The sequence below is a fragment of the Crassostrea angulata genome, chromosome 4, assembly GCF_025612915.1.
Source record: "Crassostrea angulata isolate pt1a10 chromosome 4, ASM2561291v2, whole genome shotgun sequence".
Lineage (NCBI taxonomy): Eukaryota > Metazoa > Mollusca > Bivalvia > Ostreida > Ostreidae > Magallana > Magallana angulata.
The window spans coordinates 8987085-9010608 of NC_069114.1; the positions used below are offsets into that span (position 1 = coordinate 8987085).

At 31.3% G+C, this 23524-nt stretch overlaps 2 protein-coding genes across 2 annotated transcripts; both read left to right on the forward strand.

Moving 5' to 3' along the window:
- Nucleotides 1-1261: 1261 nt before the first annotated feature.
- On the forward strand, nucleotides 1262-2648 carry LOC128182057 (lysozyme 1-like). Its single transcript, XM_052850670.1, has 3 exons — nucleotides 1262-1371; nucleotides 1644-1760; nucleotides 2379-2648. The coding sequence occupies exons 1-3, from the start codon at nucleotides 1302-1304 to the stop codon at nucleotides 2495-2497; spliced, it is 306 nt and encodes a 101-aa protein (XP_052706630.1). The 5' UTR covers nucleotides 1262-1301; the 3' UTR covers nucleotides 2498-2648.
- Nucleotides 2649-15361: 12713 nt separating this feature from the next.
- LOC128181821 (uncharacterized) lies at nucleotides 15362-18219 on the forward strand. Its single transcript, XM_052850361.1, has one exon. The coding sequence runs from the start codon at nucleotides 15569-15571 to the stop codon at nucleotides 17582-17584; it is 2016 nt and encodes a 671-aa protein (XP_052706321.1). The 5' UTR covers nucleotides 15362-15568; the 3' UTR covers nucleotides 17585-18219.
- The last annotated feature ends 5305 nt before the right edge of the window (nucleotides 18220-23524 follow it).

A 23524-nucleotide genomic window follows, 5' to 3' on the forward strand; every position in this document is an offset into this window, starting at 1 on the left:
TCGTAATTCTCGTTGCCAATATTAATCATTGAAATTAAACTCACAAATTTTTAACCAAAGTTTTCTTAAATACAGAGTTGATACATGATACATTTCAAAAGATTAAAATATGACGAAATTAAATCTCAAAGAAATTTTGTTTGGTTTAAAAACAACAAAATTTAAACTTAAAGAATATTTATGCTTCTACAGTATATCTTTCATGATCAAAATTACTTTTTATCATGAAAATGTTTTAAAGTTAGAAAATTATAGAAGGACTTTGTAATATGTGATTGACGACATAGATATGATTTACACGAATGTTTTGTTAATATATTTTTGATTTAAATGTATCTAAAAATTATGATAACGTGTGTTGCGTGTACCTTCTGGTTTTTTTTCTTGGACAATGCATGGCGCCCATGATCATTTCAACGATATATATGCAAGGTATTTTTTGACCTATTCGAATAATTTCTCACGTTTAAAGCGTCAGTTTATTAATATTTATTTTTTTTAAAGATTTTTTTTAATCTCCCAACTTATCTTCTTGTATTAAAAAGTATTCTAAAATTAGAGGCCTACGAAAATCTGCAATATATGCAACTTGAAAATAATGCGATGATGACGATAAATATTGTCCCAAGATTGTTTAATAATTATTGAAGATTATATAATTATACAAGATGTCAATGATACAGTTTAAAACCCATAGATAATTAATTTGTTAAACATAATACTGTTTCTCCAATATATAGGAACGACGGTGTTGTAATTTGATTTTCTAGATTTTAATTTGTTTTCATACTTTGGAAGTTAATTATTCTTGGACGTTTTGGAAATAAAATCGTCAAACTCGCGGCAAGTGTTTTACTATTTGGCTACTTATCATATATAATGTCAATGCTGATCCTCATAAAATATCTTCACTTTTTATAAGAATTAGTTTTGATAACATTATTTTTAAAATGCTTACAAAGGGTTATGAATATAGTATGAATAAAAAAAATAATAAATATAACATTTATTAATACAATGAAACCAAATAATTGTTCATTATTCAAACACAAACTATAAATGCCATCATATTTTGAAATTCCCTAATTCAGATATTGTGTCTAACATTTCAAATATCTGTTATAATTGTTCATTTAATGAGAAACCAGAAAATGCATGAAACAGATTTTTTAAAGTGACGACAAAAAGGACTACTTGATATGCTTATCTCATGCTATGGCATCAGATTTGGAGTTGCGTTGGCAGCTATATAAGGGGCAACTTGTACAATCCAGTCAGCTTCGTTTTTTCGACCGTCTACCATGCAGCTGTTAAAATCAGTTTCTGTTACAGTCAGTCTTTTACTGATTAGCTCAGTTTGTTTTGTTAAAGGTTGGGACATGTTTTTTTAACTTTTAGTTAATAAATTGATATGCTTACAAAAGATTTTTTAGTTTATTTTAGTGTATGAAATGTAAAAATCTTTTTGTCAAGTTACCTCTGACGTTAGTTTTTGCATATATTAAAATTTGTATTTGGATGCATCAAATATTTTTTAAGTTTTATGTCAAAATATCGATGTTTATCAAACCCAACGAACAATTTAGGCTCAATGATATGACTCAATGAAAGAGAAAGACTAAAAAACTTCTATTTATTTGAAGGAGATGACTCTGCATGTTGGGCAGCAGGTGGAAGATGTCAATATACTTCAGAGTCTTGTTTCTCCTACAGAACTGGATTGTGTGCTGGTCCCGCGAACCGGAAGTGCTGTGTTAGTGGTGAGTTGTGCTACAAACTTTCTCAACAACATAATTAAATATCGTTTTTGAAAATGTTGCGGTGTTTGTTAAGAAGCAAAACTATACTTAATATTAATCAGTGAAATATGACTGCAAACAATGTCTTCATTTTATTCCATTTTTTTTTCAAATACTCATTGTAACACAACATTTAAGAATCGAAACCACATGCTTATTGAAATCTTTAATACTTGATGAGTAATTGGGATATCAATAGCTTTTCATTACATTTTTAAACCATTGCTTTTGAAACTGAAGAATGTTTGGGTTGGGATTTTTTCAAAAATATACTTGCAATAGAACAATAATTCGGTTCTATGAGTGATCGAAAAAGAAGATCGTTTCATTATCAATGAACATTTTAATGCTCAAAATATATCATGTTTGCATATTTTTTTGGGAAGTTAATAAGTAAAACGTTTTTAACGTTTAAATTAAAGTGGTCCAACAGATAAATAAAAGGTTAAAGAGAAATGTCTGATTTTTTCCCCCAAAGATATCAATCAAACCGCAAATATTTCTTTTAAATCATTCAAAACAGATATATCATCATTAACTCTTTGTCTATGTTAATCATTTTGGGTGTCTTGTTTAAAGGATCGGATTTGCGTTGCTGGAGAATAGGTGGAATCTGTAAAAACAACTGGAACTCCTGCAGCGGAGGTTACATCAAGGGACTGTGTGGTGGAGGCTTGTCAAGACAATGTTGTGCTTAAAACAACGGCGGCAGAATTTTTAAAAATAAATCAAACATATCTTAAAATGTTTCTCTTTAATTCAGAATATAAATTATTTTGTACGGACCCTTTAACATTGTATATTACATTTTTAAATTCATATAATAAATAAAGACATTATTTATCTTTATTTAAATTCAGATTATAAATTATTTTGTACGGACCCTTTAACATTGTATATTACATTTTTAAAGCTAACAATTTTCATTTAAAAAGAAAAAAAACATTATTTATTTTTATTTGATGTAATCATTTAAAAAATATATATATCAACTGAAACTAGGCTTTTCTGAAGCATTACTGATTTAGCTTTTTCTGTCAACCAACTTAATAAAATAAGTTTCGTATCAGACATTTATTTTAAATTCTTAGTCTTGGACATTACGTTATATAATGTATCTCATTCTCCCTGTGGTAGGAATGTGATAATTTGGATTTAATTGACATAAAGATGTGAAGAAAAAAAGAACTGAAATATTAATAGTATCATATTTATACTACAGTTAATCCACAAACGTTTATACATTTAGAATATGTCTTGAGCATATTTTTACCAAAACAAATAGCAATGAAATCAAGACCTCAATAAACTCTCAAAACCAACTGGAACTTCTTGTATACATTTTTCGATTAGTTCACTTTCTTGTATATGTGAAACTTTACAAAGATAATTGCATACATGTATATACAAGCATGGTTAAAGATATAATTTCAAACTTTTTATCGGTAAAATATCTTATAAATATAAGATCAATTAATTTTGTATATAAGATAAGAAACAATGCCTTGAGCCTCGAAGTCGACTGAAAAGAGTTTCCTCTGAGAGAATGTATTGGTATTATGTAAAAGTGAGCATGTCAGCTGTTTTTAAATTCAAATTCAATTTGTTTGAAACATCATCAGGTAGTGTAGATTCAAAAAAGAAACCAAAAATTCCGAAAAAGTAGCACATATTCAAATACTTGTTTACAAAACGTATATGTATTTGAGAGAGAAAGAAAAATATCCCGAAATTACTTTCTCTGCCTCGGTTATTTCAGGAAACAAGACCCATGATATTCCAGTCGGATACAAAACACTGTTTCTATTTGTTTAATTTTCATGGCACAATGCACGAAGAGCGTTAAAAAGCTTATCTAGCCATATAGAATGACACATATTCAAACTGATTTAACATATTAAGTGCATGTCTCTCAGAATTCATATCGGTAGTCTTGTACCTCTCTTTTTACATCTATCTTATTATGAAAAATGAAAGCATACAATTTCATATAATTCTTTGAAAGATAAATTGTCGACCTGTTAGAATTTCAATCCATAAAAATGCAGACTTTTATTTCTAATTAGTAAAGAATATTTTGGATACATATTTAGATTGATAAACATTTACGTACTCATGATGGTCATAATTTTGTCATTTTCCCCTATTTTTATTTATTACAATGCTTACAAATCTTATAATCAGCTAAAATTTGAGTGTCAATAGTTGAGCTTTAAACAAGGTAGAAAGCCATGTAAAGAAGCCATGTGCCCTGTTTTTGTTAACAATGGTTCAATATACCGATAAAAGTTGTTTTCAAGCTGATATCTTTTATTCTAATTCTTTAACATAAATGCAGTTACTATAGTTTATCATGTTCTATCATGTTCATTTCAGATCTAAGAATGGAATTTTCACTTCAATTTTTCAAACTGTAAAAAAAATCGTGACGTAAGATTCGTTTACATGACAAAGAATTGAAAGCTTTGTTTGTATCTAGCTTATAAGACTACGACTGTCACTCAAATTTTGTTTGATTATTAGAAATGCCTTACCATGGTTATGTAAAAAAAAAGGGGGGGGATTACTAAAATTGTGATTTGGCCACTTTATTAAAATGAAAACATTGATGACTAAGCAATGCGTTAAATAAAAGAACGCTTCGAACATCACCATAAATATCATAGTATGATAAATGCTTGCTTGTTTATATTGTTAACAATCAAGTCTCACAATTTTAACATATTACATACTATTCACGGTGATGAATTACAGTAAATAAAAGTAACCCGAGCAAGGTCCCAAGTCAGAGGACAGGCATTCTACTACATAAGTATCTAGTGAAAATCACAAAACCATGTGCCCATTTTACACTGTACACTAATGTAACAAGTATTCAGGAACAGGTAGCTTTTGGGTCAAGTCAACTGAGAGATCAAAGTCTTCATATTACTTTCACAATTGTAAGTTTCATAGAAACAAAATTATTCACGTGAAATGCCCTGTTATAAATATGAGAGTGTCAGTGATCAGTTGTTTTGGATAATGGTTAACAAAAATCAATATTAAATGGGGAAATGTTTGGACAAATTATGCCCTTTTTAGGAATATCTTTAAAGATTATATTTGTATTGACAATTAATCCTGACGATTGGAGAAGTTGAATTAATGGAAAATTACACATTAAAAGAAAAAATAGACAACGATCTCATATTCATTATTAAACATATTACTATTCCTTTTTATTTTATTTCAACTGTTATGCTCTTTCTGAATATACAACCATGTCACACTATTCTGCATTTAAAAGTGCCAGTGATTTGAGATATAATTCGGAATTGTAAATATCATAAAAAATTAATGTGAATCACAGACATATACTTATGAGACAATTAGTAAAACTTGAAACACTTCAACATGCAAAAATACTGGTTAAATTAAATTCAGAGGCTTAACTTGAGCGCAAACAATTTAATTTTGAATCCATGTTTGACTGAATTATCTTAAGGTTATGTCATAGAAAACCTATTGAAAATGTGACAAAACCCCATTATCATATATTTATACATATCATACTAATTTTCAATATGTTTTCAACAATCTTTACCTTTATTAATTTTTGTTCCTATTTCTAGTTTGTGGGTAAGAAATGCATAACACAATATGTAGTCCTTTTAAATTAAAATAAATTTCATTTCCTTTTGTTTGTACAGATTTACAAAGATTGATGCTTACATACTTGTATGGTTAAAGATATTCATTCCAGTTTTCATTTCTTATCCAGCTCATGAGTTCTAGATTATAAATTGTAAAAGATTTTTTTATTACGAGAGATATGCATAAACTGTTAGGCTTCTGGTTTCTATAACTCATACTAGTGTGAAAAATAAAAATCTGCTGCTTTTTCAATTTACTGATAAATCAAGATGCATAGTTTAACTTAAGAGAAACCAGAATTTTCACAGAACAGATGTTTTGAGTGCTGGCACAATAAGATCACTTGAATATCTCCATCTGTTTGAACAGCATCATGTGCATTATATAGTAGCTATATATAAGGACAATATCGACACTTTTCACCTAACACTCTTAAGCCTAGTAGCGTTTTCAGTATAAACATGGCGTTTCTGTCAAATACGACTGTTGGTTTTGCTATTGTATTGCTCAGCATAATTTGCCTTGTTCATGGTAAGAAAAAAGACCTTAACTATAATTGACAATTTTTTAAAACTGCGAACAGTTTTATACAAACATCTTAAGTACTAGTATTAGATTTTGATACCGATTTTTATAAGTTTTAAACATTTTCTTATTTTTTTTGGGGGGGGGGGGGCTTATAAAATAACAGAATATCTTGATCTATATAAGTTATTCATGTATGTTTTAAATTTGCTGTTTTATGTTGCTATCGGCTCTTGCATTTTTAAAAATCAATTAGTAGTGTAAGATTGTTTTGTTTAAAATGCTAAGAGTTCAGCAAAAAATTTAAAAATACTGGTAGTTTGATATTATTTATAATGGTGAAAATCAACTTTTGATAGTGTTATAGAATTCCGGAATCGGCGTTAACTCGCAGACATACTCGTAGTCCAAGTTAGACAAGTAGCATCGTTTTTGAAAGTTTTTATCATAAAGGTAGAATAACAAAAAAGTGTTAAAAATTCATTTTTCGTATGTATTTTTTTAAAATATATTTTTTTAAAGTTTTGAGTGAATGGTAGAGAGTATCCTTGTTAAGAAGAGCTTAAAATGTGACATTGTTGTAAAAAGATGATCGTCGTAATTGTGTCGATCAACTCAACAACTAAATAAAATAAGTAAACATGTGTCTGAAAACAAATATTGACAGAACCACAGTATGACGTTAAAAACTCCTTAAAAACCTTCATTTCTTTTCTTAAGGAGATGATTCTTCTTGTTGGTTGAAAGGTGGGCGATGCCAGTATACATCAAATCCATGCTATTTGTACATATCTGGTTTGTGTGCAGGTCCCATCAACCGGAAGTGTTGTATACCCGGTCAGTGCTATACACTGTTTGAATCATCATGTTATATCCACTGCAGTACAAGTATTGAAATAACAAAATGAATCTATTTAGCGTTCTACAAAAGAAATGAACAACTTGAATTAGTTATAACCGAGTTGAAATTTGCTGACAATTTTTTAAAGGACAATTATTATCCTAAATATTGTAGATGCATACATATTATCTAATTCATTTTCCCTTTCCTCCTTTTCAGATCATTTTTAGGCCCAAGTTAAAGCTGGTAGAAAATAAATGATACTTGTAAAGATTATTGAATTTCTGAAGCCGTATTTATTGGAATGGAGTGTTCCTGGCTTTCTCTTGCATAAGCCGCGTCAAATTGTAAAATTAGTCTTATGGAAAAAGCATACTTTCAAGTGAGCTCTAACGACTGTTATGATTCTATTAATGACAAAAACTTTATTGTTTGTAAAATTTAATTGAAAAAGACTTTACAGACGAAAATCATAAATGTGTTTTGTATAATGTCAAAACAATTGATTTATTTTTATTCGGATTTGATTTCATGTAAGATATAGATTTGACAAGATCTACGTAAATCGAGAATTATTCTGTGAACGTAATGTTAAACAAAATTTTAACCTAGCGTAGTGTTCAAAATCGGATGATTTAAATAACGCTATGATTACAAATACGCTATATTAAAAACAAAATACTGGTTAGTATAACTGCTTAATTGTTTCAGAATAATTATCAAGTTTATAACGACACTGATTCGATAATTTATGAAGAAATAATCCGTGTTAATTCTCATTACGTAAAAAGTATCTATTTGTCTAGATTAGTTCAATCTTCACTAAACATGTACATATGCACATTTTTATATTTTACTGTGGTTCAAATATTAGATTTTATACATTTCACACATTCTTGACCACAATCTGCTCTGTAGTGAGGAATGTTTAACCACCACTACTGCATCGGACTCTTTTTTTAAGGACACATATATATCTAGGTTTCTATTCCCACCAATGTATTTGATGTCACTATTTGAAAAAAAAAGTGGTTGGTTTTTGCTATGGAATTGAATCATAATTTAAAGTTCAGAATCGGAGTAACACAGAACTCTTGGTTGTTTATCGGCACTGGTCATGTTAACCAAGAGGTCACCATATGTTCATTGTTTTGCAAAGGCTCAAAAATTGGTAAGGACACTTAGAGCTTTGAAACAATCTTTTGAATTCAACAATCCATGATTTTTACTCGGAGACAAGGCAGATATCTTTGGAGTTCAGTAATTTTTTAAGTTCATTTATGTTATGTGTAATTTCAAAAATGGTGCATGTGATTTCATCTTCCTGTTTATCGAGGACAACTAGGTTTTTGGATTTTATTTCTTATACCTCAAATTTCAGGTTTCTGATATTGTCTTTTTCTTTGTGCCAGACTTCTCCTCTTTTGTTGATGGCTGTTGTCAATTTTTGGGAATTTCTTATTAGATCAGCTCTCTGCACAGGGATGGTACTTGTGATCTCCTGATATTTAGGATGAATGATTTTTTTCTAATTCTTCTAAATCTTTCTGTAAATTTTCTTTCTGGTATTCGAGGTTTTTGAAATGTCAATTTATTTATGTCCCAAATGTTTACTAGATGAAATACATTGTACACAAATAGGAATGTCACATTGTTCATGGTGGAGTTCACTTTGTTTGACTGAATATTTTTTAAACTTAGAGTAGCACAGTATTGTTTAAGTGACACGACATTATGAACTTTAGAAGAATTAAAGAAATGTATTTCTACACAGTCTTTACACAGATGTATATGAAAAACTTCACAGTGCATTGAGGCCACAGAAGTTTGACACATGGTGCAGCGTACAACACCCTGTGCGTTGTTCCAGTCCATGGTTTACGAACCTGTTTACTAAATATTAAGCAACCAAATAATATATATACAAATCTATATAATATATAATTATATATTAAAACTTAAAACCGATTGTGTGATATTTGTCCTATATACATATTTGATATTAGGATACTGATTGAAATCTTGCACTTTAACACAGACAAAATAACATTTAAAACATATAGTCAGGAGTTTACGCTTTTATTCTATACAGTCAACATAGGTCATTGATTAAGTATTTTGTTTGTCCTTTAAAACAGTGATACTATGTAAAAAAAAAATATCTCTTTTTTCTCATTTAAATAAATGAGATATTTGATGTTCTTGGTATCTCTCTTGTTTTATTTTACTTTTAAATATTATGAAGTATTATCCAAAGCTGAAATAGTTTTAACATCATTATTTAGTATCTTTTACCCCTCTTTCTCCGTGTTTTGGAGATTAGCGGGCACATGGGAAATACCGTTCCGAATCCTGATACTTGTATGATCACGTGATCACTGTGAAATGCCAGGGTCTAGATTCAGAAGAGACTTTGATTGATATCGTCAACATCAATTATTAGAAATTCATCTAATATAATATCAGTTTTTGCTCTATCACAATGTATGCATCGCAAATTTTTACCGCAAACATTCCGTTTTAAAAGATGTAATGGAGCCAATACACGTCAGCGAAACAAGAAAAGTAGGAGATGCCGATGAATAAAAGGTATATTAAAAAATGTACCCTAAAAATAAGGTATTTAAATGCATTACTAAGTGTGCGGAGTTTTCCCGCATTTCTGACGCACATTTTATTCAAATCTAAAAAAAAAAAACCGTGTAAATACATATAACTAGTCGCCCCATTAGAGAAAACTTGTGGTAAAATATCAAGTTTACTTAATTTTACACAATAAAACTGCTTTCTTGTGTATGATAGCATAATTATATGTGCGGGTTTTTTAAAATTGTCTATACATGAAATCTGTTTTATCCGTATCGTGATTTTTGTCAAGGGTTTGATATGATCGGTGGCTATTTTTGTCGGCCATTTAGAGACTACATTGCTTGCCACGTTGTGTGTGGATTTTATCGCAGACAGTGTGATTTACTAGTTCTTGTATTTCGTATGCATTTCTTTTATCTTGAAGTTGATATCCATGTAAAGAGCTATTTTGAAGAAGGGTATCTATTTGTAACACAGTAAGTTGTGTTTATACTCAAATGCTGAAAGTATTCCATTTTACTTTTCAATTTTATTGAAAACAAGACTTTATAAAGTTAAAAAAGGATTTCTATGCCATTTTTGTAGTATTCTTATAAAAAGTAAGTGATACAGGTAGTACGATTATTATAGCAATGTGTATTTATTTGTTTTGCACTTTTCTAATTTTTTCCAACATAATCTTTAATTTATATTAGTCAAAGTTTAACTGCTCAATTTGATTGACTTTTTTCCTATCTATGATTTCATTGGTTCGTATTAACCAATAATATTGAAGTTTTAGGTGTATATAAGTTATCTATACTACTAATTAAGTTAAAGAAGTTTATCGTTTCAAGAATAACCTATCCAGTCAATATCCGTAGCATCTTATGGTTTGTAATTTTCATATTAACCTATGTGTTACTTATCAGTGTAAATGTTTAGTCTCTTGTTTTATTTTCATTGCATTGTCAATACTGAAGTGTATTTTTGAAGTTAAAGTTTCAGAACTTTGAATATATCTATAAAGTTCAAAGGTTACCTTTCTTTATAGTTCACACTATAAACGAGTTTTTTTTTATGAAACGTACTGTGTATTTTTGGTAACTTATAGCAAATGTAAAACTTCCTTTAATTTGTCAGATTTCTTAATTGCTATATTTTTTGTAGGTAAATGCCTGTATATTTTTTTTTGTAAAACAAAAGTTAAAATTTTCCTTTTTATTTTATGTTTTTAATTAACTATATCTAGACACGGCAATTTTTCACCAATGCACTTCCAATCAGTTGAAATAAATTCTTCCTATACTTTCAGTTTTGACGTTAATTAAAAAGGCTTTCTTGAGACACTTCATTAAAATAAAATTTTCGAATATAAATAACTCAAAGCCATGAGAGATGTCTAAACATATTGTGCCCATGTTTAAAATGTTCATTTTTTCAATGTTTCTAATAAACTATATCTAGACAAGTCAATTTTTCACCAATGCACTTCCTATGAGTTGAAATTCTTCCCTTTTTATTTTCTTCCTAGACTTCCGGTTTTGTCGTAATTTAAAAAGGCATTCTTGAGACACTTCATTAAAATAAAATTTTCGAATATAAATAACACAAAGCCATGAAAAGCTTTCTAGATTCATTTAGCACATTCTTCCTTTAAGGGGTGTTATAAAAATAATTGCACTTGACAGGTGCATACCTAAGCCAGATGCAGTGAGGCGTGACTAGTCATGTCTTACCAGTACTGTCGCTAATATTTGAAAGTTATTCGGGAAGTTAGAGTGCTTATACAAGCTACTTTTGGGGACTAGCAGTTAAAAAAAGGTGTGAAACTTAATCGACAGGCGTAATATTTCTTCTATGTTAATCGGAGTATCATTAAATTTTACCGCACGGTTAAAGGAAGTAGGATTTATAGTTACACACTATTTTGTGGTAAAAACAGACCGTCCAAAATAACAAGTGAGTTGTGTATACATTCACGATTGCAATTTTTAAACAAAGCTTTTGTTTAAAAAGGCATGCTTACGTCATTTTGGATGGATGTTAAAAAATCTGAATTGATTAAAACGAATTCAACTCGCACATTTTGATATATATTAGATTTGTGGTTGATGTTTTTTAAATTAATTTTACTCTGAGTTGTTAATACCAAATCTCAGGAACAAGGTGTTGCACAAATATTTTAACATTTTTTTCACAATAATATTGTAAATTTGATGACTTCAGGGCCTCCCAACCCTGACATCAAATAAATTTTTGAGTTGTCTGGGACAATAAAATATATAAATTAAAAAAAAATATTTTAACATATGCAAAAATGCTCAAAATCCGAACTTGGAATTTTTTTTATTCGCACATTTTGTTACTTTTTAACCTTTTTTAAAGAGTTGGTTTGTAATGAAATATATAGTGAAAAGGAAATAAATGGCATACGTTTTGCGCCTGACATTATCTTTACTAGAGCACTCGGTACCCTATGTAATGGGTAAGCGTGATTTTTTATGACATTGTATGCAATAGATAACGAGTCTTTTTCAAACGTAAATATAAGTAATAACCAGCAATGTTAAAAAGTTCACCTAGATATGATGTTGGTTGCTACATGATCAAATCAACTGAGATGCCCTTCGGGCTTCACAGGATTTGATCACGTGACCAACCAACTTCATATCTAAGTGAACTTTTTAAATTGCTGTTTATTTCTTAAATGAAAGCGAATTATCTGGATATCTTTAACTCTGCAACTGGGTATTTTTTTTTAATCTTGATCTGCCCTATTTACATGCGATTTCATAATTTTATACTTTTAATATGTTAAAATCTTGATATTTTTAATCAATATTTACTTTAGAAAAAGTTAACTCTGAAGCTGTTTTTAAAAATCAGGTTAATTGTTCTTTCTTAATAGCGCCATAAATAAAAAATTCTATACTTTTTGGCAAACAAGATGTTAAAAAGACAGTGAGCATTTAATTACGTAATACGTTATCTGTGCTCTCTTATTTTTTTCTTTTTTCTTTTTTTCTTTTTTTTTCGGGAGGAGTGTGTTGATATTTTTGCTTCTTCGCAGAACACTTAAAAGCTTAAATCAACTAAATTAAAAATAGAGCTATGTGTTTAAGACGTTGTAAGCAGTGCAAACTTAAGCCTTTCAAATTATTTGAAATTAAATTAGATCCGTAAAGGAATATTTAACTCTGCACATTTCTTACACAAACAAGAAAAACAAATTATTCCCTGTTCCCATAAAGCCTACAATTAGGTGGTTGGGCGTTTCAAATATGAAAAAGAGCTATGTAGTTACCACATCACTAAAATTCACGAAACAAACATTACCGGGTGTTAATAAAACTGTCATGTTGCGTTTTCCAAACCTTGCTGCGATGCTATTTTTTCTTGTTAATGTCATCAAAATTGGAAAATGTGAATCTCTTACAACAAATTGGCTAACCCAAGCCATAAAGTGTACAACACAGTGAAAATTGTGGGATGGTCATTACGTTGTGCCATTAGGTCGTTAATTCCTTTATTAAATCGTCTGCTCTATGCCGCCCTCTTTTAGGATAACGTTTACTCAGTGTTTGAGGTATCAAAAAATATTTTTACAAAGTTCAATATCTGAAGACCAAAGTTGTTTTAAAAACACAAAATAACAGCGCTATTAACAAATATTGATATTGATATTCATGATTTGTTTATCCGAGGAAGATGTGCTTCGACAAAGGTAGATTAATATTGAAACAGAGGAAATTCGGACTAACTTTTTCATTTTCTTATTTTCTCTCAAAAACTTTCTGTTGCAATGTTATTGCAAAAGTTAAGCTTCTTTTTGTTTTTCATATCATTTTACATATTTTATGGTTGTATTTACTCGTCTATAAAATTTATATCACTGGCTGGCACGCGATCAGAAATTTTTTTAAAATGCATAAAATCGATTCAAGATAAGATATCCCGAAATTTTGATCATTGACCTTATATAATGTTAATGTCAACATAATACAGGCAATAAAAACAGTTTTAGGCAATCAATTGTTTGGAGCTCTTATTAGTCAGTTTTTTTGTAAAACTCGATCAAAAAATGGGTACAATATTGGAAATTGATAGAGAAAATTCGGACTAAATTAAACTTCTAATATGAGCTTCAGACGATTCATTCAAAAATAAATTAGTAAAGCTATTCATATTTTATCATTTCCCAACCTACAAATTGCTTTATTATTTCTAATACTAACAAAAAAAAGAAAACCTTGAAAATGGTAGACAATTCTGACAAATTTTGACATTTTTTTCAAAAAACAGTCAGAGGTCACTAGCAGAAAAAGTAGGTCATTGACCTAGTATTTTGAAAATGAAAACTAGCACCACCAAAGTAGGGCTCCAGTGTACAATACGTAGTTTTTCGTTCCTATCAGTGGTTGGTTTTTTTTTTGCCCCTGAGTAAAATTCATCCTTAAGCATTATAATTTTACTGTTAAAAAATATTTCTTTAGAAAAAAGTGTGTATTGCATAATTAAGAGTATCATTAAGTATACACTGTAAACCACGATGTTTTATGGATTATTTGTCGTACAAGAATTGCATTCGTATGTTATTAGCAAACTCTAATTTTGATTTACTTCTGAGTTTCATTGGAGTTTGTTTCATTGGAGTTTATTTTGTGCTGCCTAAAAGCTTAATCCATGGGTAATAGAAATGAAAAAAGGTTTATGATGCATACTTATAGCAAACTATGCTGCATGAAATACGTCAAAAAGGCATACAAATCCTACATCCACTAATACCTAACAGATAGTTCCTTAAAAAGCAAAGACAAGAGTGGTGGATGTAGTCTGTACGGAAATGGCAGCAGAAATCATCAGACAACAAAATCAAGCAAAATACAAAGAAATGAAAACTGCGACCCCGCTCGTGAAAATACAGCTTACTCCACTTATATTGAAATCGCTTATTTTGAAATTCCGCTTATTTTGAAATAGAAATAAATCCCCAGTTTTTGCCTCTCATTTTCTTTGCATTGATTTAACGGATATAATGAAATCGGCTCTTTTGAAATATCGCTTATATTGAAGCCACTGATCAGTCCCCATAGGGGATATATAGTTGTTTTTATAGTGGTTATATTGAAGTACTCCCTGGCGGCTGTCGTCACGGTTGGTGACAGTAATTATGCCAGACTGACCGGTTGATATACAAAGGTGTGAATTGATAAGTTCTCATCATGTGTTTTTATACTTTCTTTTAAAAAGTAAAATTTATTCACTGTTGAATTTTTTTGTTTTTACGCATACGGATGTATTGAGGCTAGACGTAGTATGGAAACTCCATGGAAAAGAAAAAAACCATATCTTCGGACATTAAATACGAACTAGCTATGGCTATTGATAAAAGGACAAAGCCTGAATACGAAATAGCTAAGGATTTTGAGATTATCGCGAGTACACTTACGATGATATACAAGCAGTGTACATCAGTATTTGAAGCGTTTGAGTCTGGTGATTTTTTTTCTAAAACGTAAAAGAATGCGATCGGAGATTATGATGAAGTTTAAGATAGTAAGAAAATGAAACTTACAAAACTTATATAACGAATATTATTTTAATCAAACTTTCAAGGACTAATATCCATGTAATCTGATCACTGTAACAGATAAATGATGACCAAATAATTTGTTTGGGTTTGGTTTTCTATGCTTACATCGGGATTGAGCTTTCAAATAATGGTGGCTTCACGTCAGTCAATTTCGCTTATATTGAAATACGGATATATTGAAATAATTTGCATGGTACCCTGAATTTCAATATATCCGGAGTAGGCTGTAACAGCAGATACATTTTGGTTTATTCAATCTTGATTGTAATACCAGTATATTCATGAGTGTTGGATACATATTATTCAATAGAGAAAATTTCAGTTTATATTCATTTTTTATAGTGCCTTTTTGCCAATTAATTTTCAAAGCTTTTTTTCTGTTTCAGAGTTAAAGTGGATCATTCAACAATATGCAAACAGCTTTCAACATGCATTAAAAACGAAAAACATCTGGCTGGGTTGACAGCATCTTATTCTTTTTAAAATGATAAGATGATGTACGTCTGAAGTATTTAACAACATCAAAGTTAATAAACTTGAAGACTTATCCACATATGTTATGAGTTACTGAACTTGGAATCAGTTGGCAAGTATATTCACAAAATGTCTTATACTTCCCAATTATCGACGGGCATGTATGTGGGTCTTTGTCGTTATATTGGGACACCGACAGAGATCACCATGAGAAGGCAGGTGATAGACATTGAAGAGTTGATAATCAATAGACATTGCGAGGGTAGAGGATTGTTTAGCGGTAGCTTCAGAGAAGGTTTTCGTTTTAAATCGTCTGACAAAGACTACATGCTCTGGAATATCAGGAATAAAGTGATCACTGACCTATCTCAGTGCGTTATCTATGATCTTTCCAAACATTCCATTTTATTAGTAGAAGATAAAGATACACCTCCAGGGTTCGTCAGACTAGAGCTTATTTCATCCCTATGCGAATTGCTTAACTTATCTGCAATTCGTAGAAATGATATCAGGTACATATCAAGTTTAATGTACAAAAATAATCTTTGCAGTTATATGCCAAGACGTAACAAAACAGCTTCAATTCATGGTCCGTGTTTACAAAATTGTTATGAATATGAAGAAACTGATTTTGCTTTCTGTTTCAACTGCATTCATTGGCCTCGAATGACTAATAATTGGGTTCAGAGATGTATTCGGCATAACTGGCCTCCAAAAACTGTGTTTGCCGAAATTCTTAAGAATGGTTGTCACTTTGTGCCTATCGGTAGCAAAACTTCATCAGGTGAAAATCCATTAGAATGGAGGTTGTCATTCTCACAAGCAGAACAAAAACTTGTGTATTCCATGAATCATACTCAATTTCTTTGCTATGGACTTTTAAAAATATTTCTTACGGAGATTGTAAATTATGGCAAAACAGAATCACTCCTGTGTTCATATTTCATAAAAAGTACGATATTCTGGTTAATACAAGTACGGCATATTTCCTGGTACCCAAATAACTTACTGTATTGTTTCTGGAAATGTTTCGAATTTCTGTTAGATTGTGTCCAACGAGGAGTGTTTCCAAACTTCTTCATTCCACAAAACAACATGTTCGTAAACAAAGTGGTTGGATTTGCACAGCAATCTCTCACAGAACAGCTAATGGGTTATTACGAATGTGGTATGTCTTGTTTGCTCCAAAGCCAGACGCTAAGAGTAATTATGGAACAACTTACACATATAAACGTTTTTGGGATACTACCAATGATGGGAGACACAAAAAGTGTCGTAGAGATGGATATATCCATAAAAAAAGAAGTATTTAGGATGTCTCTTCCATCACTCGATTTAAAAGGTTGCTTCATCAATCTAGAATCAATAGTCAGTCTATCACAGTTATCACTTTCTGAATATCAAAAATTAACATTACAGTATTCTACCGTAGATGTTCTCATACGTACAGCATTTATATACCTTAATGCTTACCCAGATTGTTCCAATCAGAATGATTATAAATTAGACAAATGTTGCTCTAACATGCTAAAGCAGGCCGGTACTCTATGTGATGAGTCAAATTTGTTGTTCCTTGCGATGTATTATTACAGAACATGTAGATATCGAGAGGCGCTTATGATTGCAGTGACAACTAAATCAAAACTCATGCAGCGAAATATGATGTGTTTTAAAGTAGATATGGAAAGATACTATGAATCTGTAGTTGGTTTGTCTCTATCTAACCGAATGAAAAGATATTGGTCGGACAACATTCGTCTCTACGTTGATATTCTTTATATTCAAGAACTAACTTTAGAACAGGAAGCCAGCTATTACAGCAGTTTTAATGCCTTATACATTTCACCTTATGTTCTGCCAGAAATGGTTTGTGTGTTATGTCACCACAGACTAGGCAATCGGTCCCAGTGTCTGCAGTCACTGATAGACCTACAGACACTGCTGCTCTATGACGACGGGAAATATGTAGACCTCGATGCAAGAGACATCTCGTGGCAGATACTGGGGATCTGTCAGCACGTTGTGGGGGACCTCCGTGCTGCGTTACGGTCGTATCTTCAGTCACTTCGACAAATACCATATCATGGAATACAAAAAGCTACTGTGATCAGAATAAGACACATATTAAATCAACTGCAAGTATGATAAGACTAAAAAAGAATGCTGGTTTCTGGGCAATTGTATACATCATTTGACATCTTTTTAAAACATGTGATTATCCTAGTGGTTTTCTTTAGCTTTGTCAATTGCAACTTAGAGTTTTGCGTTTGATTTGATATTCACATGAATAACGTACCTGCAAGAAGTACAAAATTCGAAAGTGCCATAGTTTAGTTATTAATTTTAATATACAATAATATAGTATTGTCAATGCTTAAAATGTTGGTCAAGTGTTTATACCGCTGCTACAATGTACTGATAAATTGCTGTGACTGTCGTTAACTGAGAAAGACCTATATTTCTGCGAGTTCTAATTATTACCGATATTTGCTGAGATTAAATGTTGGTTTTATTAATTTCTGCAAATAACTAAAAATATTTACGAAGCTAAAAATGAGGTGAGTGATGTGGCCCATGGGCCTCTTGTTTGTAATGCTCAACCAATCCAAAGCCTGTGCGATGTTTACTATGTACTGCGCTTAAGCTTGGCGTATTTTATATTGTTAAAAGTATGTGATGTCTGCACATACTCCACACTCCACCCGCTATCTCAGGTAAAACCAAATTGTTTTCTTACATGTCCACACAGGGGCCAAGCCCGTTTGTAAGATTTTTAAAGATTAGTGCGAATGTTTCTCGACTTGTTGCAATACTGCTGTTGTCATAGGCAAAATCCCATCGTGAGCCCTGGACCGGTAAATGTCCGAGTAAAAATAAAATGGCGACTTCGAGAGAATAATGACGTATATCTCCGCTATTGTAAGACTCATCAACTTGAAATTCGGCATGAGTGTATCTCAGACATTACGTTTTTGAAAAATACATGCATATTGCGAGTGTTTTAAAAAAAATAATTTATTTATTACGTTTTTGAAGCGAGCTGTTAGATTTTTATCTGGGTCAGAGTTCGACCCCTTTCTTTATTTATGGTTACATTGAAATTAATGTTAAAACGGGCTTGGCCCCTGTGCACGTCCATAATACTGTCCACTATAAGAGGTTTCTCCACAGCTTCTAGATTAAAATTAAACTCGAGTATACGTATTTTAGCTGATTCCAACTAAATTTGACGAAAAAATATCATTTGTAGCTTGAAGTAAAACAATATCGTAAATGGCTTTGAGAAAAAGACTTTATTTTCATATGCCCCTGCATGCGTGCGTACAAGTAGAGATGAAAGAATAAAGAAATTGAAATATGGGTAATAAATACAGTTCACATTAAATATCGAACTAACTTCGTAATTCAGCGTCAGTCCATACTCTTGTGATAATAGAATATATCATACGAAGCGTTTTTTAAAGCATGATTTTAGGTATTCTATTGTTAGGTTTATTATTAGGTTCAACAATCTTTTCCCAACACACATATTCTTTCAATGCAGTGTTTTTCGTAAAGGGGGAGGGGAATATTATTTTATCGTATTAATAACATTTTTTTTAGTTTTGAAATGCCAGTTACAATTCCAATAACGACCGACTGTTTTCTAATGCAAAAATAGGATAATTCAGGTCACAGTTGGCAGTTCAACAGCCGTTGTCTTGGCGGATATCCTGTTGACCATCCAGTCTCTGTTTACTTTGTTGACCACCCAGTCTCTGTTTACTTTGTTGACCACCCAGTCTCTGTTTACTTTGTTGACCACCCAGTCTCTGTTTACTTTGTTGACCACCCAGTCTCTGTTTACTTTGTGGCCCACCCAGTCTCTGTTTACTTTGTTGACCACCCAGTCTCTGTTTACTTTGTTGACAACCCAGTCTCTGTTTACTTTGTGGCCCACCCAGTCTTTGTTTACTTTGTTGACCACCCAGTCTCTGTTTACTTTGTTGACCACCCAGTCTCTGTTTACTTTGTGGCCCACCCAGTCTCTGTTTACTTTGTTGACCACCCAATCTCTGTTTACTTTGTTGACCACCCAGTCTCTGTTTACTTTGTTGACCACCCTGTCTCTGTTTAATTTGTTGACCACCCAGTCTCTGTTAATTTGTTGACCACTCAGTCTCTGTTTACTTTGTAGTCCACTCAGTCTCTGTTTACTTTGTTGTCCACCAAGTCTCTGTTTACTTTGTTGACCACTCAGTCTCTGTTTACTTTGTTGACCACCCAGTCTCTGTTTAATTTGTTGACCACCAAGTCTCTGTTTACTTTGTTGACCACCCAGTCTCTGTTTACTTTGTTGACCACCAAGTCTCTGTTTACTTTGTTGACCACCCAGTCTCTGTTTACTTTGTTGACCACCAAGTCTCTGTTTAAACTGACTAATAGGAGCTGCAAACTATTGATAACCTAAAACCACTTCATTGTCTGTATTCTTGTATTTTTCCCATCGCGTGTCAGCCAGTGATATAAAATACACGATATCATTACTTATTAGGTTAGTTACTGACTCACTACGGAAATATAGTGGGTTGATCAATCTCATAGACGGCTCGGCTTCGCCTCGCCATCTATGAAATTGATCAACCCAATATATTTTCGTAGTGAGTCAGTAACTAACCTAATAAGTGTTTTGTTTTCCCGAGGACTATCAAGCGACATATTAATTCACAAATAGCGGTGATCTACGCAAAGCCATGTACAAAATACCGTATATCTCGTCCAATTAAACTCATTTAAACTCTTCAAAATTATCAATACCAACTTTCAAATGCGCTTTAAAAATCTTCGCTTCACCCATATTACTTACAATGTTTTGTTGCTATTCAATTTTAAACCTCTGCAGAGATTTGAGCAAATTTAGACGCTGCCATTTTATCCTGCTCCAGACACAACAATGTGACGTCAATATTCAAAGGGCAACTACTCTAATTTAAAAAAAATTCCAAAGGGCCACTACTCTAAATATTATAAGGACTTACTGAACACGATTTCTGTGTTCAATAACAGGAAATATCGAGATGATTAGGTGAGGCGGCGGCCAATGACGGCCATATTGCCTAATATTAATCCTCAAAGAACCTATATAGAGATATATGAGGCAATCACGTGCCATGTTTAATCCAATGAAAATGTGACATTTCAGTCCGAGGGAAAACAAAATACATTAGTAAAATATGTAAAATGATATGAAAAAACACATAGAAACTTTAACTTTCGCAATTACATAGCTACAGAAAGTTTTTAAAAGAAAATAAGAAAATGAAAAAATTCGTCCGAATTTCCTCTATTTCAATTTTTATCTACCTTCATCATAGTATATCTTTCTCAAACAAACAAAACATGGATATCGATATTGATTTTTGTTAATAAAATTGTTATTTTGTGTTTTTAAAACAACTATTGACTTCAGGTTCTCAACTTTAAAAAATATTGTTTTTGAATTCTCAAACCCTGAGTAAAAGTAATCCTTAAGTTGTGAGTTAAATATTTGATATGATTCGCAAGTAATTAAAAGCGAGCCGAGAATGCCGCCTCAAGTTGGAGGCGGCGAAAAACTAGAGGCGGCGAAATTCCAGTTTTCGTAAAGGCAAGCAAATATCATAATCGTTATAAAAAACTAGGAAAACGTTAGATATTTTGGGCTTCTTTATGCACAATGTTTGAAAGGGAAACAAAATCAAATACTTTGTTATGACGCCGACACACAAATGACTAGCACGGTTTGGTACTTTCAGAATTGCTAGATTAGCTCACATTCATGAAATTCAAAGATTTCTGACAAAATCAATATTTGTTAATATTGGTTATTGAAGTAGTATTAATTTATAACGATAAAAACATTTATTTAATATTTTAAAGATTGCGGCAGTTTTTCCAGTTCATATTGATAATTAAGATACCGGTACATAAGACATATTAGATCTTGACATATTTACTAAACATCAATCCTGAATTTCATACGCAATCAAATTGTTAGGGGACAATTTTAGATAACTGACACAAACTAAAGAATAAACAAACAATCCCATGCACAATTTACCCCTAGAATGAAATGATAGCTTGCGTACCGACCCAGGCGTTGTAGATAAACGATAATACAACTAGGCAACTAGTATAACTGTTATGATTGTGTCAGAATGTATCTATCAAGTTTATAACGACACTGATTTGAAAATATATCAAGAATAAATCCGAGTTAATTCTAATTATGTGAAAAGTATCTATTTGTGTACATGTAGATTAGTTCAATTTACACAAAACATGTACATATGCACATTTATACATCTTACTATCTTTCAAATATTAGATTGACTAAAAACGTGTGAAAATATTTCACAATTCCACACATTCCTGACCACAAGCTGCTCTGTAGTGAGGAATGGTGTGGTAAAATATCAACTTTGCACAACGACATATGATAAAGGCTCTAGAGTTTGCTATTTCTTTTCTTTGCACTCTTTTGACTAGCAATAAAAATACTTTGATTCCCCTTGTTAACAAATACGATTATTTCCAATTCTGATTGTAAAATAGAATCATATCCTAGAATAATGACAATATCAATAATGTTGTTTCTTAACATTGAACAAAAGAAACTGTTTAAAAAAAAAAACCTTTTTAACCATTTTGACTGAAGAATTAATGTATCGCTATTAAGTCGTAATTTGATATGTCTCACAGTTCTCACAGCTTTTAATCTCAGCTGTTTACAAAGAATGCTGACTTTGAAATAATTCAGTGCTATTTAAATTTTTAGCAGCCTTGGATGTAACATTTTATGATTTTTTAACAACAACTTTTAAGACGATATGTAAGAGTTAAGATTTTTAGGTCTAAGATGGTATTGTAATGGATCGATAGTCAGAGTATCTGGAGTAGATATGGCATCAGAGTTTAAAAATCAAAAAAATAATTCTTTGTTGACTGGGCAGGGCAAGCAACGATTTACATTTAAATTAAGACATATTTGATGTTTTCCAAGTTATTGTAACTACAAGATCTAAACGTTTAGTTCATGTTAGTTCATGTTGTTCAACGAATGCACTGATTGGGTACCGTGCATATTTAAGTCGAGGAAAAATGCCCCTGACATTTTTTTTACATCTATACATTAGATTATGTACTGCAGTTTTAACAACTTGTATCATTAAAAAATGATAATAAAATTTTTGCTAAGATATGTAAAAGTATGTTGTTTACATCAGAAAAACCGTAAGGTAAGGAACATCTCCTTATTTCGGTACTTCCTACCGAAATAAACAATATATTATGTATTCAAGTGTGATTTAAATTTAAATCAACTAAGTATAATTTCCACTGTTTCGCACAATTTTTTTTTTTGAAATTCATCGCCATATAGAAACGAACAGGTTTGAAACCTTTATGTCCTGTTTATCGAATGGTCGGAACCTACAGTGACCTAAGAAAAATCACGGGCTACACGAAAAACTTATGATGATGTCAGACTCAAATTACAATAGGAGACGATGTTGTTGTTTCTTTAAGCTAATGTTTTGATGTACATGAACAATAGTGTATTTGACTTACTTTTTTTACAATCAGTGATTACCTATATTTAATTTGACATCATTTTAAAGAAGAAGTCAAAAGCTTGTTTCATTCCGTTTTTGGATAGACTGTAGGCATTTTTGATATATTTTATTAGGCAAAAATGGACAAAACTCCGAAATATGTTCTTTATTTCCTTCTGTTTTGATTGAAAATTTTAAAACTTTAAACATACTTTTTCATTCTGTGATACAAAGCTATTGTTATAAAGCATTATGGAAAGAATTTATATCTTTAATTTCATAAAAGGCATCTTTTATTTACTAGATCTTGATCTTAAACCGGAATTTCCCGGTCTGTTTAACCACCACTACTGTATTGGCCTCTTTATCAAACACGCATATATCTAGGCTATCTTTCTATTCCAACCGATGTATTTGATGTCACCAGCTGAAAAAAAGCGTTGGTTTTTGCTACTGAATTGAATGAATAGGTTTAGAATCAGAGTAACGCACAACTCTTGATTGTTTATCGGCA

What these genes read in the sequence shown, in the direction of transcription:
- LOC128182057 (XM_052850670.1), top strand. Translation starts at nt 1,302, where the DNA reads ATGCAGCTGTTAAAATCAGTTTCTGTTACAGTCAGTCTTTTACTGATT. An exon ending in CTCAGTTTGTTTTGTTAAAG is followed by an intron (nt 1,372 to 1,643) that starts GTTGGGACATGT and finishes ATTTATTTGAAG; the next exon opens with GAGATGACTCTGCATGTTGG. An exon ending in CCGGAAGTGCTGTGTTAGTG is followed by an intron (nt 1,761 to 2,378) that starts GTGAGTTGTGCT and finishes TCTTGTTTAAAG; the next exon opens with GATCGGATTTGCGTTGCTGG.
- LOC128181821 (XM_052850361.1), top strand. Translation starts at nt 15,569, where the DNA reads ATGTCTTATACTTCCCAATTATCGACGGGCATGTATGTGGGTCTTTGT.